This window comes from Netta rufina (assembly GCF_964035555.1).
Source record: "Netta rufina genome assembly, chromosome: 16".
Taxonomy (NCBI): Eukaryota; Metazoa; Chordata; class Aves; order Anseriformes; family Anatidae; genus Netta; species Netta rufina.
This window is the reverse complement of record NC_140140.1, coordinates 4,462,088-4,485,340: the sequence shown is the minus strand read 5'-3', so window position 1 is coordinate 4,485,340 and position 23,253 is coordinate 4,462,088. Positions and strand designations below refer to the sequence as shown.

At 40.9% G+C, this 23,253-nt stretch overlaps 1 protein-coding gene across 1 annotated transcript in view; it reads right to left on the bottom strand.

The window, feature by feature from the left end:
* Positions 1-23,253, bottom strand: part of PTPRT (protein tyrosine phosphatase receptor type T) — a gene marked incomplete at both ends in the record, with an annotated part of 444,837 nt that overhangs the window by 274,096 nt on the left and 147,488 nt on the right. The window contains one exon of the mRNA XM_084296820.1: positions 4,457-4,728. Within this exon, the coding sequence (XP_084152946.1) occupies positions 4,457-4,728 (272 nt within the window). The remainder of the gene's footprint in view (positions 1-4,456; positions 4,729-23,253) is intronic.

Here is a 23,253-nt window from a genome sequence, read left to right as displayed (position 1 = left end):
CTTGCTCATTTTTGCATGAGCATACAGTAATGTTTTCAAGGACAGAGTTAATTAATGTGCTCAGCTGGCACAGTTACTACTGTTGCAGCAGCACTCTAGTGCAGCTACTTGTTTTGTAGGATAAATTATTTCAGTAATTCATGACTACTTAAATCATTACTAGAAAACCACAAAGTTTGTTAGCTACTTAAAGCCAGTTTTCAACACTGTTTTTTCCACTTTAAATAAAAGCTGGCATTCCCAGCCTGCTACTGTTCAGCTTTTTCTTCATTTTCTCCATCAGAAGATTTAATACACTACATATTCAGCTGTCTGAATGCTGATCACCACATGCTCAACACTACGAAAGTGGAGCACTGGACTTCATAAGCACCAAGTTGCTGTTAATTACTTTGCATTTGTGCTTCTGGAACTTAGTTTCTGCTCATGTTGCCAAGACTTCGTAAGATCTGCTCCCCCAGTTCACAGCACATCCAAACGGGAGATCTCCTGAAATACGTCCATTAGGAAAAAGCCATGATAAAAACAGGTAGAATACAAAAATAAATGGGCAAAAAAATGAACTAAGAAAAGTTCACGAGTTAACAATGTTTAGAAATAGAGTTCTACACCACTGGGAGGTGGACAAAAAATAGGCTGTCCAAGAGACAAGAAGCAGCAGCAAATCTCTGGAAGATGATATAACGATCCCCAAACCATCTATGAGTGTTTCATGTGATCAAGAGTCTCAATAGACCTCAACAGACTGTAAAAACCAAGAGTGTAATGCATGTCCTTAGAGTGGAAAGGATAATTTACTTTATAAATGGAAAAAATCTTCATGATAAAAATGGTACTTACTGGTAGCAGCATAAAGCAACAACAGTGACTCCTCTCCAACTCGTACTGAACTGCAACTTACTAGCTGTAAAAACCTTATTTTAGTTTTGCATTTATAAGTAGCTATAAGCCATGCTAAGCTACAACAGTTTCCTGAAAGCCAAGGACTTGGAAAGAAAAATTCTCCAACTCACTGGCTAATTGTACATGGCAAAAGTAAGCACCAATACACAGAGAACTGTTTTCCGTTAATTAGTGACATGTTCAGTGGTCTTAATACAGCACAACACAACCTACACCTGGAGTCAGTAACAACCGAGTCAGCTCCTAAAAGGACTGTGGATTTAATCTTCTTCACATTGGTGAAGAAACCACTGAAGAGTGAAGGTTTCCTCGCAATTCACACAATAAAATATTCTGTCAAAACAACATTGTCTGTCTCACTCTGCGCTCAGACCTCCCAATTCACAATTCCACATGGTCATCCCTCTGTCTTTTTGCTGCATCTCAGCCCCATTAAAGCAAGAAGCGCAGAAGCACACAGGTTTTCCTGGGAACTGGGAATTGAGACCCAGCAATGAGAAAAAGGCAGAAATCCATGCTTGTAGGAGGCCCAGCTCTGCACATTTCAGACCGAGTCGCTCTCATGTCCTTTTAGCTTCAGTTGAAATATATTACAATGGTTGAGAAATGGGCATTTAATACTACTTCATATTTAAGGAAGCTCTCAGAACCTAATGTAGCTGGCAAAATGCAAAGCTTTACTCTTACACATTTCTTAAACACTCCTGAGAACTGCAAATACCAAGTCATTTCATGTTTCCTTCCCCATAAACAATCCTACATTTCACTGCTGCTATATACCAACAATGTCTGTGTTAGCAATGTAGCCTGGCTCATCTGTTGTGGTACAACAGTTTTCTTCAGGCGTGGATCAATAATGTTCCTTGCTATACATCAAAAACACTCTTCCTGGCAGACTGCAGCGCGGCACTTGGCGCATTCTGGGACTAAGTTCATCCTTATGGCAAGCAGTAACTCAAGATTACACGTATTACCTTTCTCCAAGTACTATTACAGCTTTTTCTCACTACACTAAAAATGTATGCAGACTGGGAATCCAAGTGCGACTAACTCTAGGGTAGAATTTATAAATCTCCACCATCCCCATGTTTATACCTCAGCAGAGTGCTTCTGGAGCTGGATGACTCACACGACCCTTGAGCATAGCTGCCAGACCTAAAACACGACCCTCTGGCAAGCGGCTCGGTTACTTGTTTTCCACTAGTCACGTCTCCAAAGCTCCAGGTACCTGTCAAAGCCTCGGACCCAGGGCAGATGGTTTCAGATTCTTCTGCCTAACAGAATTTTCAGCGCACACTGCAATTCATGGTGGTTGATTGCCACGTATTAAGAGAATAATCCCCATTTCGCCTGACACAGATTTCGTAATTTTGGATAAATTCATTTATTTCCCCCCCCCCCCCCCTCATGTTACCTGGTGCTTTTGAAATACTTTCAGGCCCCCTGTGCACAAATTGTTCTCTAGGCAGGCAGTTTTGATTTAAAGCTGACAACTAATGCTCTATGGCATATCCTAGATGTGAGTATAAAATGAGACACTCCCTAGGCATCAGTACACCCAAGCTTTGTCATCCTGCCACCTCTGGATTCCTTTAGCCAGAAGCGTTACATTACATCAGGTTGTCACACAACAATCATTTAACAGAAGTCCTTGACTGTGCTTTTCCCTTCATTTTTGAGAGCTTAGGTTTTTCTTTTTCATTTATTTATTTATTTATTTTTTTTAAGATATGTAAAGAGTCACTAGAATGCAGATCACCAACAGAAAAGTGGTTTATAAAATCAGAGACTGGTTATAAATCAGTCTATCAGATCCCCCATGATCTGTGGGACAGATCTCGCTTAAGAAATAAAAATACAAGGATAAGTAGAAGGAAACAACCACCCCATCCATCAAAAAATTGAGGCTGGGGAAAAGAAAGAGAAGGAGAGAACCCCTGCATTTTCTGAAAGGAACTACTCCCAGCCAGTCACTGCTGGCTTCCAGGCTCTTCATTTTTGCGCAGCAAGCAGTACAAAATTCTTGTTTGAATTAAAGGATTTTTTGGCTCAGGAAAAGCAAACTTGACCTCTAAAAAGACTTGCAAAAGATGTAACTAAGGCTCAGGAAGTCTAGTATTGGTGTATCTAAGAGAAGGATCTCTTGGTTTGAGATCAGACTGTCTTTTCCAAGTTTTTCAAGCACTGATTATCTGGGTGAAAGATCATTTCTGTTCTCTCTGTAGAGCACCTACTATGAAGCAAATTCTGGTTCACAACCAGGTTCACGTTAATATGAATATCAAGCACTTCAATATGATTTCAGAACAAGTGACAAGTTGTGCACAGCCCTTAAAACACCACTTTCAGTGCATTTGCATCTCTTTATCCCTTCCTCTCACCCTGCACAATGTGCTCTATCTATTCTGCTGATATTCCCAACTCCTTTTCGGAGGCAGAACATTAAAGCATTCTACTTCAGCTCAGATTTTATAGACCTCCTACCCAGTTATTAAAAGGAAGGAAAAAAAGAAAAAAAAAGCAAAAGCTTTTCTACCTGCTGTTTTCTATCCACAGAGTATTCACTGCCTTTTCATAGTTTCTTCTATCATAATTCCTGTCTCACTCATGCTTTTATTAGTATCGTATGTATTTCTCCTTTTCCTGCAAGGTGTAGGGTGCAATTACCTCCCAGGCTTTTTTTTTTTTCTTGAATGCAAAACAAGAAAAACCTGAAGATAAAAACCTTCAGTGCTCAACAAGAAGTGAATCCACTGTGTGCAACCTTCTCTAATTAAAACTGAAACAGTGACTCCAAAGTTACTGCAAGAAGTTTGAAGTAGCCCCGTGAGGTGGTCTACTAACTAGTAGCTATAAAATTAATATGACCAGAAAATAACTTATGCATTCGACTTTGTGCTTGTTTAACAAAAATAGAAAATAAAAAAAATCTCTTGACAGAACAAGTCAAACTACCTTACAGGCACAGTGTTAAAAACAGGAGGGATGGAGACAGAGATTGGATCTGGTGAAGAGTTTTCTTATGCTGGTTACATGGTACAAGATTTTACTGGTATGCCCTCATATGGGCAGCAATAACCCAGATGCAAGCTGAATGGAGAAATGTTAATCATTCCTTCTTACGGAATCAACCAAAGGCCAAAAGTAGGTCTGACAAGTTTACGCAGAGGCAGTTACACTTGCAGACAGCCTGTTGTATTTACTGTTATCTAGAACCATAGAAAGAAAGTGCCAGTACAAGTCTGTTTACATGCATAGGCCACAATATACAAGTGGGTCTTAACTTTCCAATAGTTTAACTTCAGTGGTCCAACTTTCTCTGTGACCTGACAACATCCTAAGGGTGAAGAGTGAAGAACTATGTCGAGATGCCTGTATCATCTCTTGCTACAGGAACTGCTATACATAAACTCATTCTGATGCAAAAGGAGGAGGCAAAAAAAAAAAAATCTCAACTTAATTTTCAGTAATACCTATTACTATTGATAGCTTATAGCTCATACTTAGAGAGATGAGCAGAGAAAAAAGAAAGAAAAATATTAGAAACTCATACCTGATAAAAATGTGGCCAGAATGTACTGATGGCAAGTTCTGCCTTCACCCATCCTTCCGTAACAACCCCCGAGACATTCCATATGGGATTGCCCTGTGGTCCTCCGTTCACTTTCACGTAGACATTCAGAGAGCCAGGACTCGAACGGTCTCTGCTGGATAAGTAGTAGTGGAAGTCGATGCAATGTGTGTCATTTTCCTTCAATGTGGGCAGAAGCAAGTGAGCTTTCTGCCCAGATGCCCGCCCAGAGCTGTTCACCATCATGAAGGAGCCTACAGACAGAGAAGGAAGAATGAAAAACACAAAGCATTTTTTTTCAGCTCTTTCAGTAAAACCAGCTTCCTTAGAAAAGTCAATGATTCCTTTAGATGCCAGGAAACAAAACATTTATCTGAAGAACTCAAACTAGTTATTTTATGCTAGTTGTTAGGTAACAGAAAAGATATTAAAATTACAGGGTATAAATACAAATAGATTCAGGGCCAACTACAACCGCCTTAATTAGATAACTTCAAAAATCAAATTAAAAATGCTACTTTGCTTTTATTATTTTATGACTGTGGAATAAAAGAGTCCCTCTAAACAAAATCATGTTCACCACAAGACTCTCCTATCACATACAGTCCCAAATACCTGGTTTCCCAAAAGCACATTCAATACAAAGCGCTTTAACAATGGACCAAATTCTTAGCTGGTATTAACCTACATGGCCCCTACCCACCTCGTGCCAATCTACACCTGTTAACTCTGCATCTTGGCACCGAAAGCTTTTGAAGGTGGCAATATGTTAAGAAATACAGTTTTCAGAACCCACATAAATTAGGCTTGTTAGTGTACAGCAACATCAGAGCTAGAAATAATGCTACACGGACAATTACACGTCTAGGAAGGAAGGACCGGCTGAATTTAAGTAGGAAGATAGATACTAAGGCAATTTATGAGTTTGTTAACCCCGAAGCTTGCATCATATTAACCATGCCACTGGATGTTGAACTCGTGTTTTGATTCATCAGGCAGTTATTTTACAGCACGTTGTGTCTCGACTCATCTCTTTACAGATGCATCAAGGTGACAAATGTTAGCAATAAGGAAAAACATTATGAGAGTTATTTGATTCAATTCTGTTTAAAGGATCTGCTTTATGTGTGTGCAGACACTTGCAGAAAAAGCTGAAGAACATACCAAGATCTGGGGGGGGAAATCCATGTGTCAGCAGCCAGGCATAATAATTTCTAATCAAATGCAGCCCTCTTGACATTCTGAATTCTGATGCAGCTGCCAAGTCATGCTACAAATGTATTTCTCCACTGGCCTCTTGCAGTTCGCAGAAGATTGAGTTTGAAAAGCTTTGCCTCACTTCTAACCTATTGACTTTCCCTATTCCATGCCACAGCAGTGTGACAGACGCTCAGATGAGCCAGATAAACATTTTGATCAATTCTGTCCACTGAACAGCCATATATTCTAATTTCTTTTTAATCAGCAGATGCCAGCAACTTTCTCCCACAAAACTGTTTTTTTTTTTTCTCCCTGTGTTTATGTGGTACACACACACATTTTGTAAAGTACTGAAAAGCATGGATGCAGAAGAAAAGTCAATCTTTCATAAAGAAATCACAAACTCTAGAGACCTCGGAAAATTCAAGTAGAATGCAAGCACAGCTGGGGAAGAGGCTGTACGAAGAAATAAGAAAAGCTACAGGCAAGATGCTCTCTGGCAACCCTATCTTTCATTTTGATATGCTGAAAATCCCAAAGGTCCCAAATCAAGAAATTCCAGATTCACAGCAAGGACCTTCAAGAAACACATGAGCTGAATCCAAACTTTTTAATTTCTTTCAAATAATCATAGTCTGCAAGACGAGATTTTGACAAATGTTCAACTGTTGATACACTTTTGTTCCCAGTCAACCACAAAATCCCCTTCCTCAATTAAATAAGAGATTTCACTGGGGGCCATATTATTCTTAAAAATACACCCAAATAAACTAAAGTTCTGAGAACCTGAGATCTGGATGCAGTTTGTATGACCTACGATAATTTCTTACCCAAAGTCCAATTACCAGTAGGCTTGAGGAGGCAGCACAGCTGGAAATCTGATGGGTTGGTTTCTAAGACTAATTACAACACTCACCTCCATGACCTCTGGCAGCACGTACAGGCTGCCTCATCTTCCCCTATAAATCAAGTAAGAACAGTAATAACTGCTGCTGAGAACCTGGGAGAAAAGCCACTGTGTAACTGCTGAGTAACAGTAGTGTATCTTTGTTTCCTGTGGAGGAATACAGTGGCTGCTACAAAACGCACCACTTGCAGCAGTTCAGTGGCATTTTCAGAAACAGTACAAAATGAGATGACGCCAAGTTGTACATTGACCAGATCTCACATTTGAGGCACAGCTGATTAAAACACTCAGAAAAGCAAAGCAGAGATGCTGGGCAATGAGATTTTGGACTAAGTGCCTGCAAACCCCGGGTAGGAACCCAGGAAAATTCATCTCTGCTCCTTCATCTCTGCTTCACCCCAATGGGATCACGAGGCACGTCATTTCACCTCTGTTCACCTCCTCAACCCTTCTCTCTGTTGCATTTGGGTAATAAATGCATCTCTGCCCTGAAGATCTACTCTGAAGCTGTTCTGTGTGTAATGCAGCAGGGCCTTGAACTGTGCTAGGGTAGGCAAGTGTTTCAGCGATAGAGTTAGGGAGTATTTCACGTTTACAGATCCACGTATAAAAATAATGAGCTTTCCTCCGGGAGAAAAACATCAGCTCTTATAAAAAGTTCAAAGCAATAATTACGATTTTATTTTTTTGCCGCCCACCAAACAAGTGAATCAGACGCTGTTCGCAGAATGACAATGGCCCTTTGTGCAACTGCTGGCAATTCGAGAGGGAGTAGGGAGCCTGGATGTAGTGACTGACAACAGGAGCAAGCGAAATAGCCATCCACCAAAAGACATTTAACAAAATAATTATAGTCTTAGTTTCTAAAAGAATAGCCTTACATGTAATTGCCATATGCAAATTATTCATAGTCTCTTAGTTATAATTTATGGTTGCTTTCTTTTTTTCTTTAAATATAGCATACCTAGAGATAAATGAGAAAATACTATAAAAACTTAGTATCTCTTATCAGGAGTTTACTGGAGACAGTTACTCTATGTGACAGTAGAAAATATAAAAGATTTCCACTTACGGTGCCACCTCTGGCAGAGAGAAGTTCTCACACCCCTCCACCTGCCAGCTGTTTCTACCTGCACTTACTTCCAGGGAGATGTCACAGGGCAGCTCCCCCAAGAAACCCTTTCCCTGGCTGGTCAGGACAGCCCCCACCACGTCCAGCCTGGCCTCAGTAGGGGTGTAAAGGTCCCATCAGGACTGAAACTGACACTGGGTACAATGCATCCATCTACAACATCTTGCTGTTAATGAATGAATTGTACCAGAAATTGTTTGTACTATAAATTATACCACAAACTGGTCTCCAAATAGCCCCAGCTGTACATGCTTGGCGTTGTCCTTCTCGCATTGTGGACTTGCATGGTTGTCCTGTCCCCAGCCTCCAGACCCTTCCCCAGGTTGCTCCGCGTGCTCCACGACCTGCAGCTGGGAGCCGCTGATCTGTTAGGAAGCCCGTGCCAAGTGAAGCTCTCGTGGGCAGGACACATCACTTAGAGCAGGTCCGAGAACTCAAAAATTGCTCTCACCAAGAAAAAAAAAAATATTTTAAGCCTTTTAAGGACAAATGTGTTTTTCCTTATTATCTTTAAAATGAAGTGACATATTGTGATTCAGAGCCTGACAGCCCTCTTTAGAATGAATGCAGAATTGAAGCTGATGGGACTTATTTTCAATTTATAGGCCTATATGTGCAAATAAAAGAGGTACAATCTGGTCTGGCACCAACAAGCCACTTGTCACATTTTCCACTCATACAAGGAACTAGGGAATGAATTAACATGTCACAAATGGAAATTATTGATCAGTGCATGACTGAAAGCCACTTAAATGTCTCCAGGCAAGGATTTGAATAAAACAAAAGGTATCTTGGAGAAACTCTTACTTAGAGCGATTTGGAACAGGAATAATAACAGAAACATCATTTAGCTCTGTTTTTCTTGTTTATTTGTTTGTTTGTTTACTTCCATCCGGAAAGTTCAAATGTCATAAAACAGACACTGAACTAAAAAAAAAAAATAGTTTGAGAAGACATTACCTATGCTGTGTGAAAATTTGTTTTGGTTTGTTTGTTTTTATTACTATATATTTACTGGACAGAGAAGCACATGCTCATTAAAGCAGCTGAGTATCAGGTCAATTAAATTTAGTGCTCTTGGATCAACAGGTTACATTAATTAATATCTTGCTGATTTTACCAGCTTCCTGGTAGCTAAAAACGAACGTGTTATGTTCAGATCAGTCAGAAGCAAGGAGGAAGGGAAGATGGTAAATAAATTCATTTTTAAAAATCCATTCAAACGACAAGGAACATAAAAAGGCACTCTCTCATAGTTATTAAACATACCACTGAAAATTGGGGAATTAAACCATGAAGTGCTCTCTAGCTGGCCATAAATTTCAATTTTTCCCCTGCTTGGTGCATAATGATGCCTTGATAAGCCTCCTATTATTGATGCATCTGCAACATATATCCTCTTTTTGAGCTGAAATGCTACTTTGCAGCAGATGGTGGCTATTGTGTTTACACATCAGCACTTTATGATTGCATTTTCTCACGTCTGCAGTAAAAAGAAAGCCGTAATTGAGTTTTTAATGGCTTTGCACATTGTTCATTAAGATTACATGAGTGTGTTCTGACAAATGACAGCTGAAGAAATGAGCCACTGAGAAGCCCTCGTGATCACCACAGACCTCTGCTGATGCTCCTTCACTGCTGGCTTTGAAGAACTGTGCCGGTTAAAAGGGAAATGATAGCAACCATTAAAGACCGAGCGTAAACTTGGAAAGGAAACTGTCAGCATGCTCAACTGCAAAACAAGGCTTCGAAAACCCTGAGAACCAAACGCCGGTACAGAACTTTCTTTTGAAGAGCCAACTCCTCACAATCCGGGCAGGTTTTCCAGCAGCTCCACCAACACACGAGCCTATTTCCACAACACAGCGTTGCTTCTTGCCAAAGCAACTCCGTCCTCAGGAAGGTGTGGGTCTGCCATCTGACCTTGTTGACACAACAACGAACTCACCACAGAGTAATTCGGGTTGAAAGGGGTCTCGGGCCATACCTAGTGCAACCTAGTGCTCAGAGCAGGGCCTGCCATGAGGCCCCGTTGGGCTGTCCTTGGAGCTTTTACCCACAGAGTCCTTCCCAGCTCCTGGGAAGCCTGCCCAGCCCTCTGGTAACCAGCTCCAGCACCTGGCTGCCCTCGTGGGCTTTCTTTACAGCCAGTCTGAAACACCTCGTGTGCAGCTACACCCTTTGCCTCCCATCCTCCAGACGCTCCCTGAAGCAAAGGTCCCAGCTCAGACCTCCTGAAACGCTCCTTGGGGGGCATCGGGGGGCTGCTGTCAGGTCCCCCCATAGCCTTCCCTGCCCCAGGCTGAACAACCTTGGGTGATTCCTCAGCCTCTTTTCATACTTGAGAAGAAAGGTCTATTTCTATGAACCTTCAATGAACACACAAAAAAAGCCACCCTCCTACACAGTTTGTGTGGATGGATACCAAAATGAAGGACAGCTTCTGGCCAAGGAGACCAAAGTTATTTAGAATAATATTGATTTCAATGGCAGGTATGATTTCTCAGCATCCTTTCAAGGTTATTATGAGCGTGTGACAGAGCACAGACCCTGCGGGGGCACCTCTGATAGCCTCCCCTACTGAGAAAACCAGTTTGCAGCTAGTCTTGGCTAATTACCTGTGCATCTTTCGAGCACTTTGTCTCTTGTACTGCAGCCTCATTTCTTTTAAGGAATCCTCTCAAAACTCCTTTTGGAAATCCTCTGCATCTGAAAGTCATTCTTACAACAACAGCTTTTTAATTCCAAGTGTTCCAACAGAGTGGTGAGCTGTGACTTTCCTTTGCAGCAGTGCTTTGACTTTCCCAGTATTTCAGTCACACTGGATTAGGGTTGGAGCCAGCTCATCATCTTGTAAAATGACCAGGAAGTCTGTAACCATTGGCATTTTTGCAGAAGGAGAGATCTACCAAGAGGCACCTGTGCCAGCTAACTAAGGAAGCGCACGCCTTTCCTAGGAAGGTTCCCAAATACAATACATATTTGCACAGCTTTTGGTAAAGCACATTTATAATTCTGTCCAGTCAGTCTGAACACCATAGGATGGATATTGAAAAGCATCTGCACTGAGTATGAAATAAATATGTGCAAGGACAATACATGAAAACACATCCATCTACCTCGATACTGGGCCTCCAGTAGTGGCAAAGTGGCTATTTTGAAAAAAAAAAAACTTAACCATCACAACAGTTTGTGGTAGAATTTATCATTTCACCATCTGACCATCTGCTTTTTTTTTTTTTTTTTTTTTTAAACTTGAAAAGCAGCATCTCCCCCTTTCATTGATTTGCCACAGGTGGATCTTCCTTCCACGACTCCTGTCGAGTCAGCCAGACACAATACCCTGTCTCAACAAGCTCTACAGTTTAATTATGCATTGTGCTGCTGGAGGAGGAAAAAAAAAAAAAAAAAGTATTTCCATACGCTGGCTTTAAGCTACTGCCACAGAATTCATAGCTCTTATTTTATGCAAAGTTATGATTACCACCTTCTTCATACTTCCCCCATTTTTATATCCCTACTCCTCATGCTCGTGTATAACAACTGACGAAGGCTTAGAAATCTCTTTCCCTGACTGATGTACCCCAGACAGCAGCGCTTGTACAAACTCAAAATTAAACAAGGCATATCTCATAGCTGCTATCCCTTTTCCAAATATTAGGACAAAATCAGACCCATGGGTTTTATTTCTCCAACGTGGGCCACACTGAATTAATCTACCACGGAATAAAAAGAGCCTGATTCACAGATAAATATGAATATAAACTGCAAGTTGAGTTCCATATAATTCATGAGGACAATTCATTCACTTGGGAAACTGTCGGATAATAGGAAAATATTTTTTAAATAGAGACAACCTTTATTTGTAAAGACCTTTTCTTCTGGAAATTTATGTCAAGAAAAGAATTATGTTGCTGAGCTTTTTTTGTAAGAAAAATCTTCTCTGGGAACAAGACAGATCACATATTGCTTTAGCAACTGCAAATATTTGCTGTACTAATTTAAAGAAAGTTAAGACTGCAGCATAAAACTTCACCAACTTTTACTGAACCACAGAATAGTTTGGGTTGGAAAGAATCTCAGAGCCCATCCAGTTCCAACTACATCACTGCATCAGGTTGCCCAGGGCCTTGTCCAGCCTGGCCTTGAACACCCCCAGGGATGGGGCACCCACAGCCTCTCTGGGCAGCCTGGGCCAGGGCCTCACCGCCCTCTGAGGGAAGGATTTCCTCCTAACCTCTAACCTAAACCTCCCCTCTTTTAGTTTTAAAATGGTTCCCCTCGCTCTGTCATTATCTATCTGAGCAAAAAGTCACTCTCCATCTTTTTTAGAAGCCCCCTTCGAGTACTGACAAGCTGCGATGAGGTCCCCCCGGAGCCTTCTCCTCTCCAGGCTGACCACCCCCAGCTCTCTCAGCCTTCCTGCCCAGGAGAGGTGCTCCAGCCCTCTGGGCATCTTGTGGCCTCCTCTGGCCCCGCTCCACCAGCCCCACATCCTCCTGGTGCTGGGGGCCCAGAGCTGGACGCAGGGCTCCAGGTGGGGCCTCAGGAGGGCAGAGCAGAGGGGCACGATCCCCTCCTTCCCCTGCTGCCCACCCCTCTGCTGGTGGAAACTGGATGATTAACAAACATGGGTCAGGTTTGCACATTTCGCAGTTTTTCTGAGAAGGAGGATGCTTGCAGCTCTTCTGTTTCATACAAAACCAAGTAACTGCAGCACAATATTCAGGAGTAGGGAAACCAGTGTCCCACAGTTTCATAATTGCATGCTGCAGATGTGTGCATTGAGTCCACCGATTGAGCCCTAATGTAGGCATTTTCAGTGGCATCCAGACACCAGTAAATCACAGGTATTATCCAACTCCGCTCCTCTTACAAATGTTTTCCAAAGGCTGCATAATGGTGACCCACAGACATTGAAAAGAGATCAAGTGACTGCAAAAGCCAACCAGAGCCTAATTAGCTGAGGGCCGTAAGGTGGATGATGGGATTCTGCAAAAGGCCGTGAAGCAGGGACTTGGGGATGAAATATTTTGTCAGCAGTTTCAGAACCCCAGCTCTCACCAACAGAGAAGTGGGCTCAGCAAGAGGTGGCACCCAGAGTCCAGAAGCTTTGCAGCCACTCTGGGTTATTGCAGAATCTTGCAATGTACCCCAAATTTGTTCGCCCATTTTTCTTCCTTCTATATTTTGTTGCTTTTGCCCCACTTCATGCTTAGGAAAGGACCTTATATGTTAAAGGGAGGCAATTTTAACCTTACAAGAATATTCAAATCATCATGTGAAAATACCTTCCTCACTGCTCTGTTGTTAAAAGCATTGTTCTTATAATGCAACGTGTAGCTCTTGTTCACATAGTCCTATGGCATTTACCAAGGACAGACAGAGACTGACATATTTCCTACGTGAAGCTAGCACAGAGGATTCACGTTTTGACTTCATAATTCCCCCACTTACAAATGGGGATTATTCCATTGTCCTGAAGAAAATTAAACCACAATGTGAAGGCACAAAACAGCAATGAAAGTAAGCACTTGGGAGAGAGATAGCATCCAACATAGCGGAGGGACTTCTTGTCATCTCAGTTCCTAGCGAAGGCATGGTCACGGGGCTAGAAACCCTGGTGCTGCACAACAACTGACTGCAGTGCTATGCAAATAACTAGGAAAAAAAACATGCAGACTTTTCTCTACTGCTTGTTTCTGGCCTCAGCTACAGCTCAGAGTGGTCCCTAGCAGGCTGTACTCAATACGGGTATACTTGTACCCAAACTACTGTTAGATTCAGTGTGGAAAATCAGCACTTAGAAATTAATTAGCATCTGTCCAGAGCACAAACGCCGAAGTGATACTTCACTACACTTCCCATGCCCAAAAAGCTCATTCTAAACCTTGGCTCAGATTCCTGGGAGCACTGACACCTAGCAGTTTGGGTCTGTAACAAGGACTGTGCAGTTTATCAAGAAGATTCATGACAAAATTTCTCTCTTCACTGTTGCAAGGTGATGTCCAGTGTTTCTTTACACCTGCATCTCAAGAGCAGGTCCTTACATCACAAATCAGCCCAAGAGCATTTGCAGCTGATGTTTGCCGGAATAGCATCAGTGGACAAATCACCTTCTCCTTTCCAGCACCAAACTCAAATTTTGATTTACAAAGCAGAAATCATTATCAAATCTCAGATGAGAGCTATTGCTCTAAAGCTATCTTGCTAATGCTCTGCTCTCAAGGCTCCACAGTCAATTCTAGAATTTTCTTCCCATGTTTCATAAATGTTTCTTTAATAAAAGACTGATTGACACAGCCATAAGCCTAGGTTCACTGAGAAACAAACAGTGGTGTGTGCTGTAGAATCATAAACAATTCTATAAATCTCAACAGTGAAAAACTTTTTAATAGATTCATTGCCAGCATTCAATGTTGCTAAGGTCACTGCCGTAGTATACTTCAAGACCGTCCTTATTCCATTATTTATAAATATGGTATAAATCGCTTTGCAGTACTATAAAAAACCAGGTCCATTAGCAATGAAGCTATTCCAGTCTATCAGGTAAATGAATCTTGTAAAAATGAACATGTACCTCTCTACAGTCAACAGACCAGAAGTCTCTATAATTTTAATTATAACTTGCTTGCATCATCATTTTTTAAAACACATGAAAATGTACACTAAACCTGAAGAGGTGTTATTGCTTTGCAGTTCCAGGAGTCTGATAACTATCTATCCTATCAATTACTATCTTAACACCTAGATAAAATAGGCAATTGATTTAAACGCTTAATAAAGTATAGCTTATTAAATGGGCAAATAAACAAAAGAGAGGGAATGGTCATAATTCAGCTTAATATCTTTGTTTAAAGACATTACAAATCTTGTTCTTAGGACCCAAGAGCTTTATTACAGCTGAGCCTTGAAAGAGAAGACCCACAAAAATGAGCTGCAGGGACATTAGTAGCCCTCAAAGCCTCCTGCAAATGTAGTTCCAAGAAGGCTCAGGATTCTGCAGAATATTAACTATCCTCTTCACCTGATTTAACCTGTGGCCAACTGGCTGCTGCCGCATGCCTCTCTCTCATGGAAATAGCTGGATTTCAATACGTAGCCTCTGAATACACCTTCTGAAAAAAATGATCAATTTTTTAAGTTCAAGGCATACACCTACTTGTATAACGAGCATCATTTATAAATAGATGCTAAAGAACTCTCTCAGGAGGAAATGCCAAAAAGAAATGAGTTTATAGGTAGCAGTCAGCGAAGACTTTTCTGAAAAAGTAATTGCTATTTATTATGTGTGCCTCATCGTTTGTTTATAAATACGGTACGTACTTTAAAAATAAAATTCCGAATCTCATTAAAACCCAATGGCTAAAAATAAAGTTCTCTCTCACCAAGTAGACAGATATTCAAGGAAAGCATGTTGTAGGTTGTTGATTGCAAGCAATTAAAGAATAAATCAGTACATCGCAGTTACTGCAACATCAGCTCTTCTTGGAGGCAGGGGGCAGCAAGACAAAGGTCAAGTCTGCTGCCTCTTCCGTACCAAAACAGGCAACTGAAACCTGCTTTGATATGCCTAAACAGACATGATATGCACACAGTTAGCAATAACAGTTATTTTTGGTTTTGAAAGCTATGTCTGAATGTCTGATATATGAGTAATGGTCAACAGACACAAAATAACTAACCTCGTGATTATCCTCACCAACCACCTAACTCTGCTCTACCCAGACACTGGCTGACCAATTAAGACATCTAAAAGCTCACCAACAGCCCTTTTCCAGCACACCCTTTACGTTACCTATTTTTATTTTGTCTTGACCCATGTTTTCCACTTCTGGTTTGTCTCTGAACTTGGTTTACTTCTCTCCTCTGTACACATTCGGAAAGATGAAGCACACAGACTACAAACTCCATTACGCCTTCTCCTCCCTTTCCAGGTGAGCCACGGGTATCTGCTGGGCACAGCCTCATTTGAGAGAGGTGTGCAGATGGATGGCTTGAGGTTCATAAAAAGGTTCAGTTCAGTTTACTTTCATCTGGCTGCTCTAAAGCCACTGAGATTGAATGCTACCAGATGGCTACCCTGGAGGTTCCCAGACACCATTCGACGGCATCAGTGTGCATCAGACAAAACCTACTGCGCCTTCCAGTGTCTCTTGAGATCAGCAGGTCAGGCTGACGTGTTTGTAAGGGTCCTGTTTTTGACAAGGAAAGAAGCCATGCTTCTTTCAACCCCAAGGGTTGAACCAATATGAATTTTCACAGAACTGTAGGGGCTGGAAGGGAGCTCGAAAGATCATCGGGTCCAATTTTCTGAAAGACGCTCTAGAATCCCTTGTTGTATCAACAGGACAGTGACCAGACATATTTTGGTGAAAAATTTACTTCACTAGAAAGGATTGGACCCCAAGTTGTTCAAAGAGTCCTATTTTCAATATATCAGACTCTTTGTTTGCTTAATCACTGAAAACAAATGGCTGAATAATTTCCTACACAATTGCAGAGTATTAGAAGCGCTGTACACGCCAGCCAGAATTAAATATCTCATTAGCACACATGCAGCTACTACATTGCTGGCCAACATTTATGGCCTCTGCGACTCATGTAAAACTTCCATATGTCTTGTATATGTAACACTTCCTAGGCAACTGCAGAGGGATTATTACCTTTTATATTTGTGACAGAAAACACATACTAAATGCAATGCCAAAAGGCAACTATAGCGATGTCTGAAGAGGAATTGTTTCTGAAAGAGTTTGTTTTTACATAAGAATGTTCCAACCATATGGTCACTTATTTGCACATTTATGAAATCAGCACTACAGCTCCAAACTCCGAACATGTTAAAGGTTACACACGGAGTTATTTTTGCAACAAATTCTCAGCGCTGCTGAGCTTGGTTTCAGCAGAAAGTGTTAGCTGCTGTTCAAGTCGGCGATGCTATTCTGGGTTTACCACAGCACAGCCAAGGATGGAGTTTGGCACAGGGAATTCAGGACGGAATTAAGACCATCTCACAAGCCACCACACAGTATGGTAGGGCAAGGATTTCTCAAAAGGAGCAGCTCAAAGCTGCAAAGCAGAGGCTGATGCAGGCCACCGTGTAGGCGTAGTGGCACAGGAGAAAGATGTCTCAGTCATTTCAATCCACATCTTTACCAGCTGTGATTGCTTTGATTTGCTCATTCCCACGGGAACTAAATTAAACCAGATTTTTCCTTGAAATAGCAGTGTTTGTTTGCCTATGGAAACTCCTGTTACAACTACAGCAACCTAAACAGAAGAGTCGCTGGCAGCATCCTCATTTTCAAGTGTGTCGTCCTGTTAGGGTGGACACTTTCTAGCTGAACGTTACCGATTCCAAGAAGAGAAAATGAAATGCTTCCTTGAAGCAGCTCACTTGCCAACGCTGGCAAATACAAGCATTCAGAGAAGGTGCAAATGTCTCCACAATGAAACATTAAGTTAATCCAAACACAAATTTCTCCATAACATGGGGAATTTTGCGATGGACTCATGACACAAGACAGTATTAGTGCTTAAACTCCAAACTGTACAGTTGCGATTGAAGATTATTAAACTGGATCCATCGCTGCACAGAATTCTGATCACTGTCTGAGTTACCATCTGATAGCTACTGAAACTTGACAAATATTTTTACTCAAATAACTTGACAGTTGTGTTCAATAACAAAGCATTTGAGTAGCTTAAAACCAGTTGTGCCTTTGAGCCATCAGACACATCCCTGTGTTTTAATCAAACAAATGCTCAGTACATTTAATATACAAATAATTTGGAATATTTTATCATGACTCACTTCTTGGTCTCTTTGATAGTAAGCAGAAACAGAATTATTAATATCTACAGAGGCTATTATTCACATGGTTTTTTTTGAGCCCAGCTGGATGCCTGTGTTGCTGGATGCCTTATTTTTATTTTTTTAAAACTGAATTGTCCAACAGTGGGTACACATTTATTTCCTGTGGACTGCAGTTCATTTGGAATGCAGTGTCATAAGCACAATGTTAAATTTCACTCAGAAATTAATGGTATCTACCGAAACATGTTTTCTGGCCATGTTTTTTCCAGGTGGAAAAATGGCTGTATGCTACATCACCCACTCAGCAGGTGGTGACAGCTGACCTGATACCACTTCTTGGGTGGAAGCTTCCAGTGTTGTACCTGGTGAGCAGATCCATCCAAAATGCACCCTTCTGCCCCCTGGGCAGCTTACACACAGTGCCTACCACACAAGACGACTGGTTCGCGTGGTCGTGAGTGTGCTGAACCAAGCAGGACTTCATTGAAATGAAGGCTGTTAGTTAACCACGTTACAAACACTGCACCAAGTCGTGGCACTCTGGTTAAATGGATGAAGCTAAAAGTTACAGAAAGACTGAGTTTCCACGAACAGAGATCTTTAAGATGCAGTGTAAACAGAGTTCATAACATTAACCCCAAACCATAAGACGCGGCCCACACACCACCCCATCTATACCAGCTGTTAGTTTGCCTCGAGTTCCTCAGAGCTCACAACAAACCCTGCAGTCAGTGCCGAGCCACTTATCTAATTGCTTGTTTCCTCCTACAGAGCACAGCTGAATGCATTCTTAGGAAAGACATTTGGGCCATCAGTTGTCAACCTTCTGCCATATTTGACTATTTTCAATCTTGAGTATTCTTCAAATCCCAAATAGAATTGTGTGCCCCGCTCCCCAAGTATTACTTCATTTAATAAACTCTCAGGAGGTATTTCAAAATCTCTGGTAAATCCATTTTTTAATCCATTATTACACTGGCATCTAAGTAATTTCTGTACATTAGGAAGTCATAGCTGTCCCCTGCAAGCGCTCTGCTGGCTAGCCTTTCAAGCTGGATTCACCTCCATGGATTCATCTATTTGTTATTGTTTAGATTGTTTTTACCTCCAAGCCTTCTAGGATCATCCCTTTTCTTTTTGTTGAAGAAAGAGACACCAAGCGCTTCTTTATAGTAAGCGATTAAACAGCTATGAAAGAAAACACGTTAGCAAATCATCTACCCCACTTCAAAATTTTCTCAGACTATCAAAGACTTCTTGTTCCTTCCCAAAACCACGACCGGCTGTTTGACCCACAGGATGTTGGTCTGACATCCATGAGGAAAGGTCCAAAGCAGGGCAGGATAACTTCTAGAATTGAGACTAGTGCAAATAATCATTTAGATTGTCTGAAGAGTATATTTTTTCATTTTTTCTTTTTCTTTTTTTCTTTTACAAAGAGATGAAGCTAATTACTGATATTCTAGCTGACTCACCGGTTCTCATTTCCTGCAACCAGGAGATTTAAATAAACCTAGTATCTCTATTATCTTTTTCTGAAATTATCTTTTCACCCCAATTTCAAGTGTCTATACTACAGCTCGAAATTATTCTTAATAGGCTTCTTTTCATTTTTTTTTTTTTTAAGTGGAATGCCATTTTTATCTTCAAAGTTTACATTTATTTGCTTTATTTCAACATTGCTTTATTTCATTGCAGTCCCAGCAGTCACTCTCAGTAGGTACTTTCAGTCTTCAAAAAATGCCACCGAAACTAGCAATGGTTGAATAAGTTGCTGCAGTATACAAACTACACGTCATGGTACCAATGGTAGCATGGTTTCCTACAGATAAAATTTCTCAATTCTTCAACTGAAACCAATGGCAAGATACACGTGAACTTCCGTAGAAGGGCAGCTCTCTAACTTGCTTTTAATTCTCTAGTTCTTTGTATTAAAATTGCTGTAATTTAAGCAGGTATGAAACATCTTTCGGGACTACACTTTTTAATCATTACCAGATGATACCAGAAGATGTTCCCAGCATAAGCAGGAATAAAAGTTAAAACTCTAAATGAAAGTCTTGTAACAACTTAAAGTACTCTGACTTGAGTGGAGTGTCAGGCAATTACAGATGAACATTTCAGATGGCCAAGACGCAGTGTGAAAACTTCAGTCACGTTTTCAGAACATGAAGTTTTCAGTATGGGTCTAAGTTCAAGAGGAAACAGATTTTTCCATAGGCAAGGCTTACCCTTACTATTTCAAGAGTTTGCAGTTGAAACAGGTTGTAAATACTCTACAGAGAAGGAACTCAAAATATACTTAGAGCAGTTCTCCCAGGTCCTGATCCTCTTTTAAATGAAGCAGACAAATAAGCCTCCTCCCAAACTCAGCAGGATCAGAATCAGTGCCAAATTATTAACACGCAGTTTCTCAGTAGGATTATCTATCTTTGTAAAATAATTGCTCCTCATGGCCTCGCAAACAAGCAAGCAATTTATGCAGGATTTACACTCAGCTAACTAGAATTTTCACAAATTCACGCAAACAGACTAACTTTCCAAGCATGTGGATGCAATCAAGCTTTCATTTTTCCCATTAATCTCTATTACAGAAATGTAGTCTCAGATCGTATTTCTATTCCTCCTGGCTTAATATATCAAATTCTATTCTTGCAGCAGAAGTTGTGCTGTAGACAGCTTCAACAACATTGTCCTGACACAGACTTGAGGATGGCAGTTTCTCTGACATCTACACCCTGCCTTTTTTTTTTTTTTTTTTTTTTTAAGTTTAAATAGCCAAATGAGTTTCCAGAAACCAGGGATGATTTTCATTTGACTTCACTCATGGTTTCCAAGCACTGACAGTAATGTAGTAATTCCAGGTGTATATTAGTTTTTATCAAAACCATATGCTGCATGACAGACATTCATACTGTGCTTCTACTACAATTAAAAATGCAGCTCGGTGTCCCTTTCCCCTTCAGTTGTCTTCACAATACCAGACTAAGCCTTAAACAGATATCTGGCCTGCAAGGAAGTAGTAGCACAGGAATTGGTGGGATATTTGAACTGAAACCATCTTTGCATAAATAGACAACTTGGAATGAAAACTGAGTGCCAATTCTGCTTCCCCAATTACATGCATCCAACGTTGGAAACAGAATCCCAAGGAGAAATAAGAAAATGTCTCAAAATGCATAATTGAGATTTCTTCCTTTGGTGGTCTTATACAACATAAAATGTATCATTATAATTTTTTTATTAACGTTAATTAAGCTCGCACTGACCTGAACTCATTGTGATGAGTAATCTCATGAAAGCCTGAAAGATTTTCCTTTAAATGTGAGTGCATGTAACAGGTAGCCTGCAGTACTGCCAGGATAACCTACTGGTCAAGGACAGCAGTGGTGTGTTTGGATAGCTTGAGTATTTCTCAGACTATCAAAACTGCTCAAAAAATAAGAAGGCATTCAGACTGCCTTCTGTAGTTATTTGAGAAAGCACTGAGATTCACTGCTATGCAGAACTCCGATCTTGCATTTGTCATTAATCCCTCAAGTAAGAACCATACCTGAGACAGACCACTGCTGCTTGTGATATAAACATTAAAACTACATTTAAAAAACAAAGCTTTTCCATTTGTTTAGCCTTCTCTATTACTTTTGGTATACAGAGCACCATGATGTGAGCCACCAGAGGAACGGAATTAGAGCAGTCCTCTTCAATTTCCTTTGCAAGTTTGCCTCTGTATACTGTAAGGAGGAATCCAATTTCCAAACCTACAGGCAGTCCATTTAAAACACATCTTTCCATTTTGAACGCATACCACTTGCAGCTTTTGCTTTGAGGACATGCAATTATGTTTCACCCTGGTAAGGCAAAGGCTCAGCATATTTCACTAAAAACCGGTAACATGCCACAGGTTTACATTTTCAACATAGATACCTTTCTGAAATTTTGATTTCACACTGCTGTAGATACTCCATGCTGAGCATAACCTTTCCTCCAAAATATCTTTATGAATCCTACCCTATTTTAGTTTTCTTCTAAGGTACTAGATTCAGTACCTTTTTTATTTGAAACAGTTCAATATTCTTTAGCCACTGCATCAATAATAATGCATAAAGGAGCTAAGAAGAATTGAGATCATTTGCCCCATTCGGGTCAGTCTCTACCTTGCATTCATGCAGCCTCCATCACAAGGATGAATTTAGAAGAACAGGGAGAGACTGGTTTCTTCCTGGTCACAGAACTGGTTGGACTCAGCATGCAACAGTTTGCCTATCAGTTTTTTAAGCGCTGTGTTTCCAACAAAGGGTATGCACTTTCAATCTTACAGGAATTCTCTAGGCCACGAGCATACGCACTTTTTCCCTGGTCTGTTTCCATTATGTCTCAATAATAAAGAAGGCTTCAACCTTTTGCTATTTAGGAAACTACTGAGTAAGTCCATTTCATACACAATGATGCTAGAAATCAAATGCCAAGGAACAACTAAAATTCCAAATAGCAGAAAGCAGCAGAAGTTTGTTGTTTTTTCAGAAACATAAAATAAATTGTGAACAGCAAAACTGCCGCATTAACATTTGGTATTAAGCCCCAGTGAAAATGTTTCCAAGTGTTTTGATCAATGTTATGACAGTACTCAAATCTAAGGATGCTTACCAAACACTAATAACATCAAGAAAAGCAAAACACTTTTTAAACCATAAAATCATTAAGGTTGGAAAAGCCCTCCAGGATCATCTGGTCCAACCATCCCCCTACCACCACCATCACCCACTAAGCCATGTCCCCAAGCACCACGTCCAGCCTTCCCTTGAACACCCCCAGGGACGGTGACTCCACCACCTCCCTGGGCAACCTGTCCCAGTGCCTGACCACTCCTTCTGAGAAGAAATGTCTCCTCATTTCCAACCTGAACCTCCCCTGGTGTGACTTGAGGCCATTCCCTCTTGACCTAAAATATGGTGCCCACACTCCTGACAACTCTAGACACTTTTATATCACACGTGGTACTAGTGGAACAATTCACAAGTGCCTGATTCAAGTGCCGATTTCTGCATTCTCAAGCACGTATGCTTGCTGCGTGGCAGGATTTAACATTCACACATTCTTGTATGGCAAAAGTCTCAGCCATACTTGTAGTATATGTTAACACACAAAACCTTGGTATAGCTACACACCTGCAATTTTGAAAAAAGTGTGAATTTTAATTACTCATCAAGCTTTTGAAGATGCTGTTATTACTACTTTGATGTCTAAGACGCTCTACAGTTAAGTCATGCTACAAGCCTTAAGAAGGCTCTAAAGCCTTTCTAAATCTTGAGGAGAAGTGCTGTCTCATGTTTAGCAATGGAAGTCACTGAAGCATAAAGAAAAGCTGACCTCAGAGATCAAAACACGCAACTAGGAGAACACTGGAAGAAAGATTATACGTGGCATAATTTACACTACTATTACATAGTTCTTCTCCTATTTCTGAATCAATTTATATTATGGTGAGCCAGTTTTCCATCCATATCTAACATGAAACGGATTTTCATACAAAAGCAAATAAAGCTTACAGCTTTAAAATTCAGTTTTCCCTCCTCAGCATGGTGCAACCAAGCATTACGTGCAGCAGGGCACAGGAATATGCAGACAAGGAAAGGCAGGGCCAGACACCGAGCCTCCACGGGAGCTGCTGGGCAGTTAGCGAAGGCCCTGCTGAGCCTCTATTCACTTACATTTCCCAC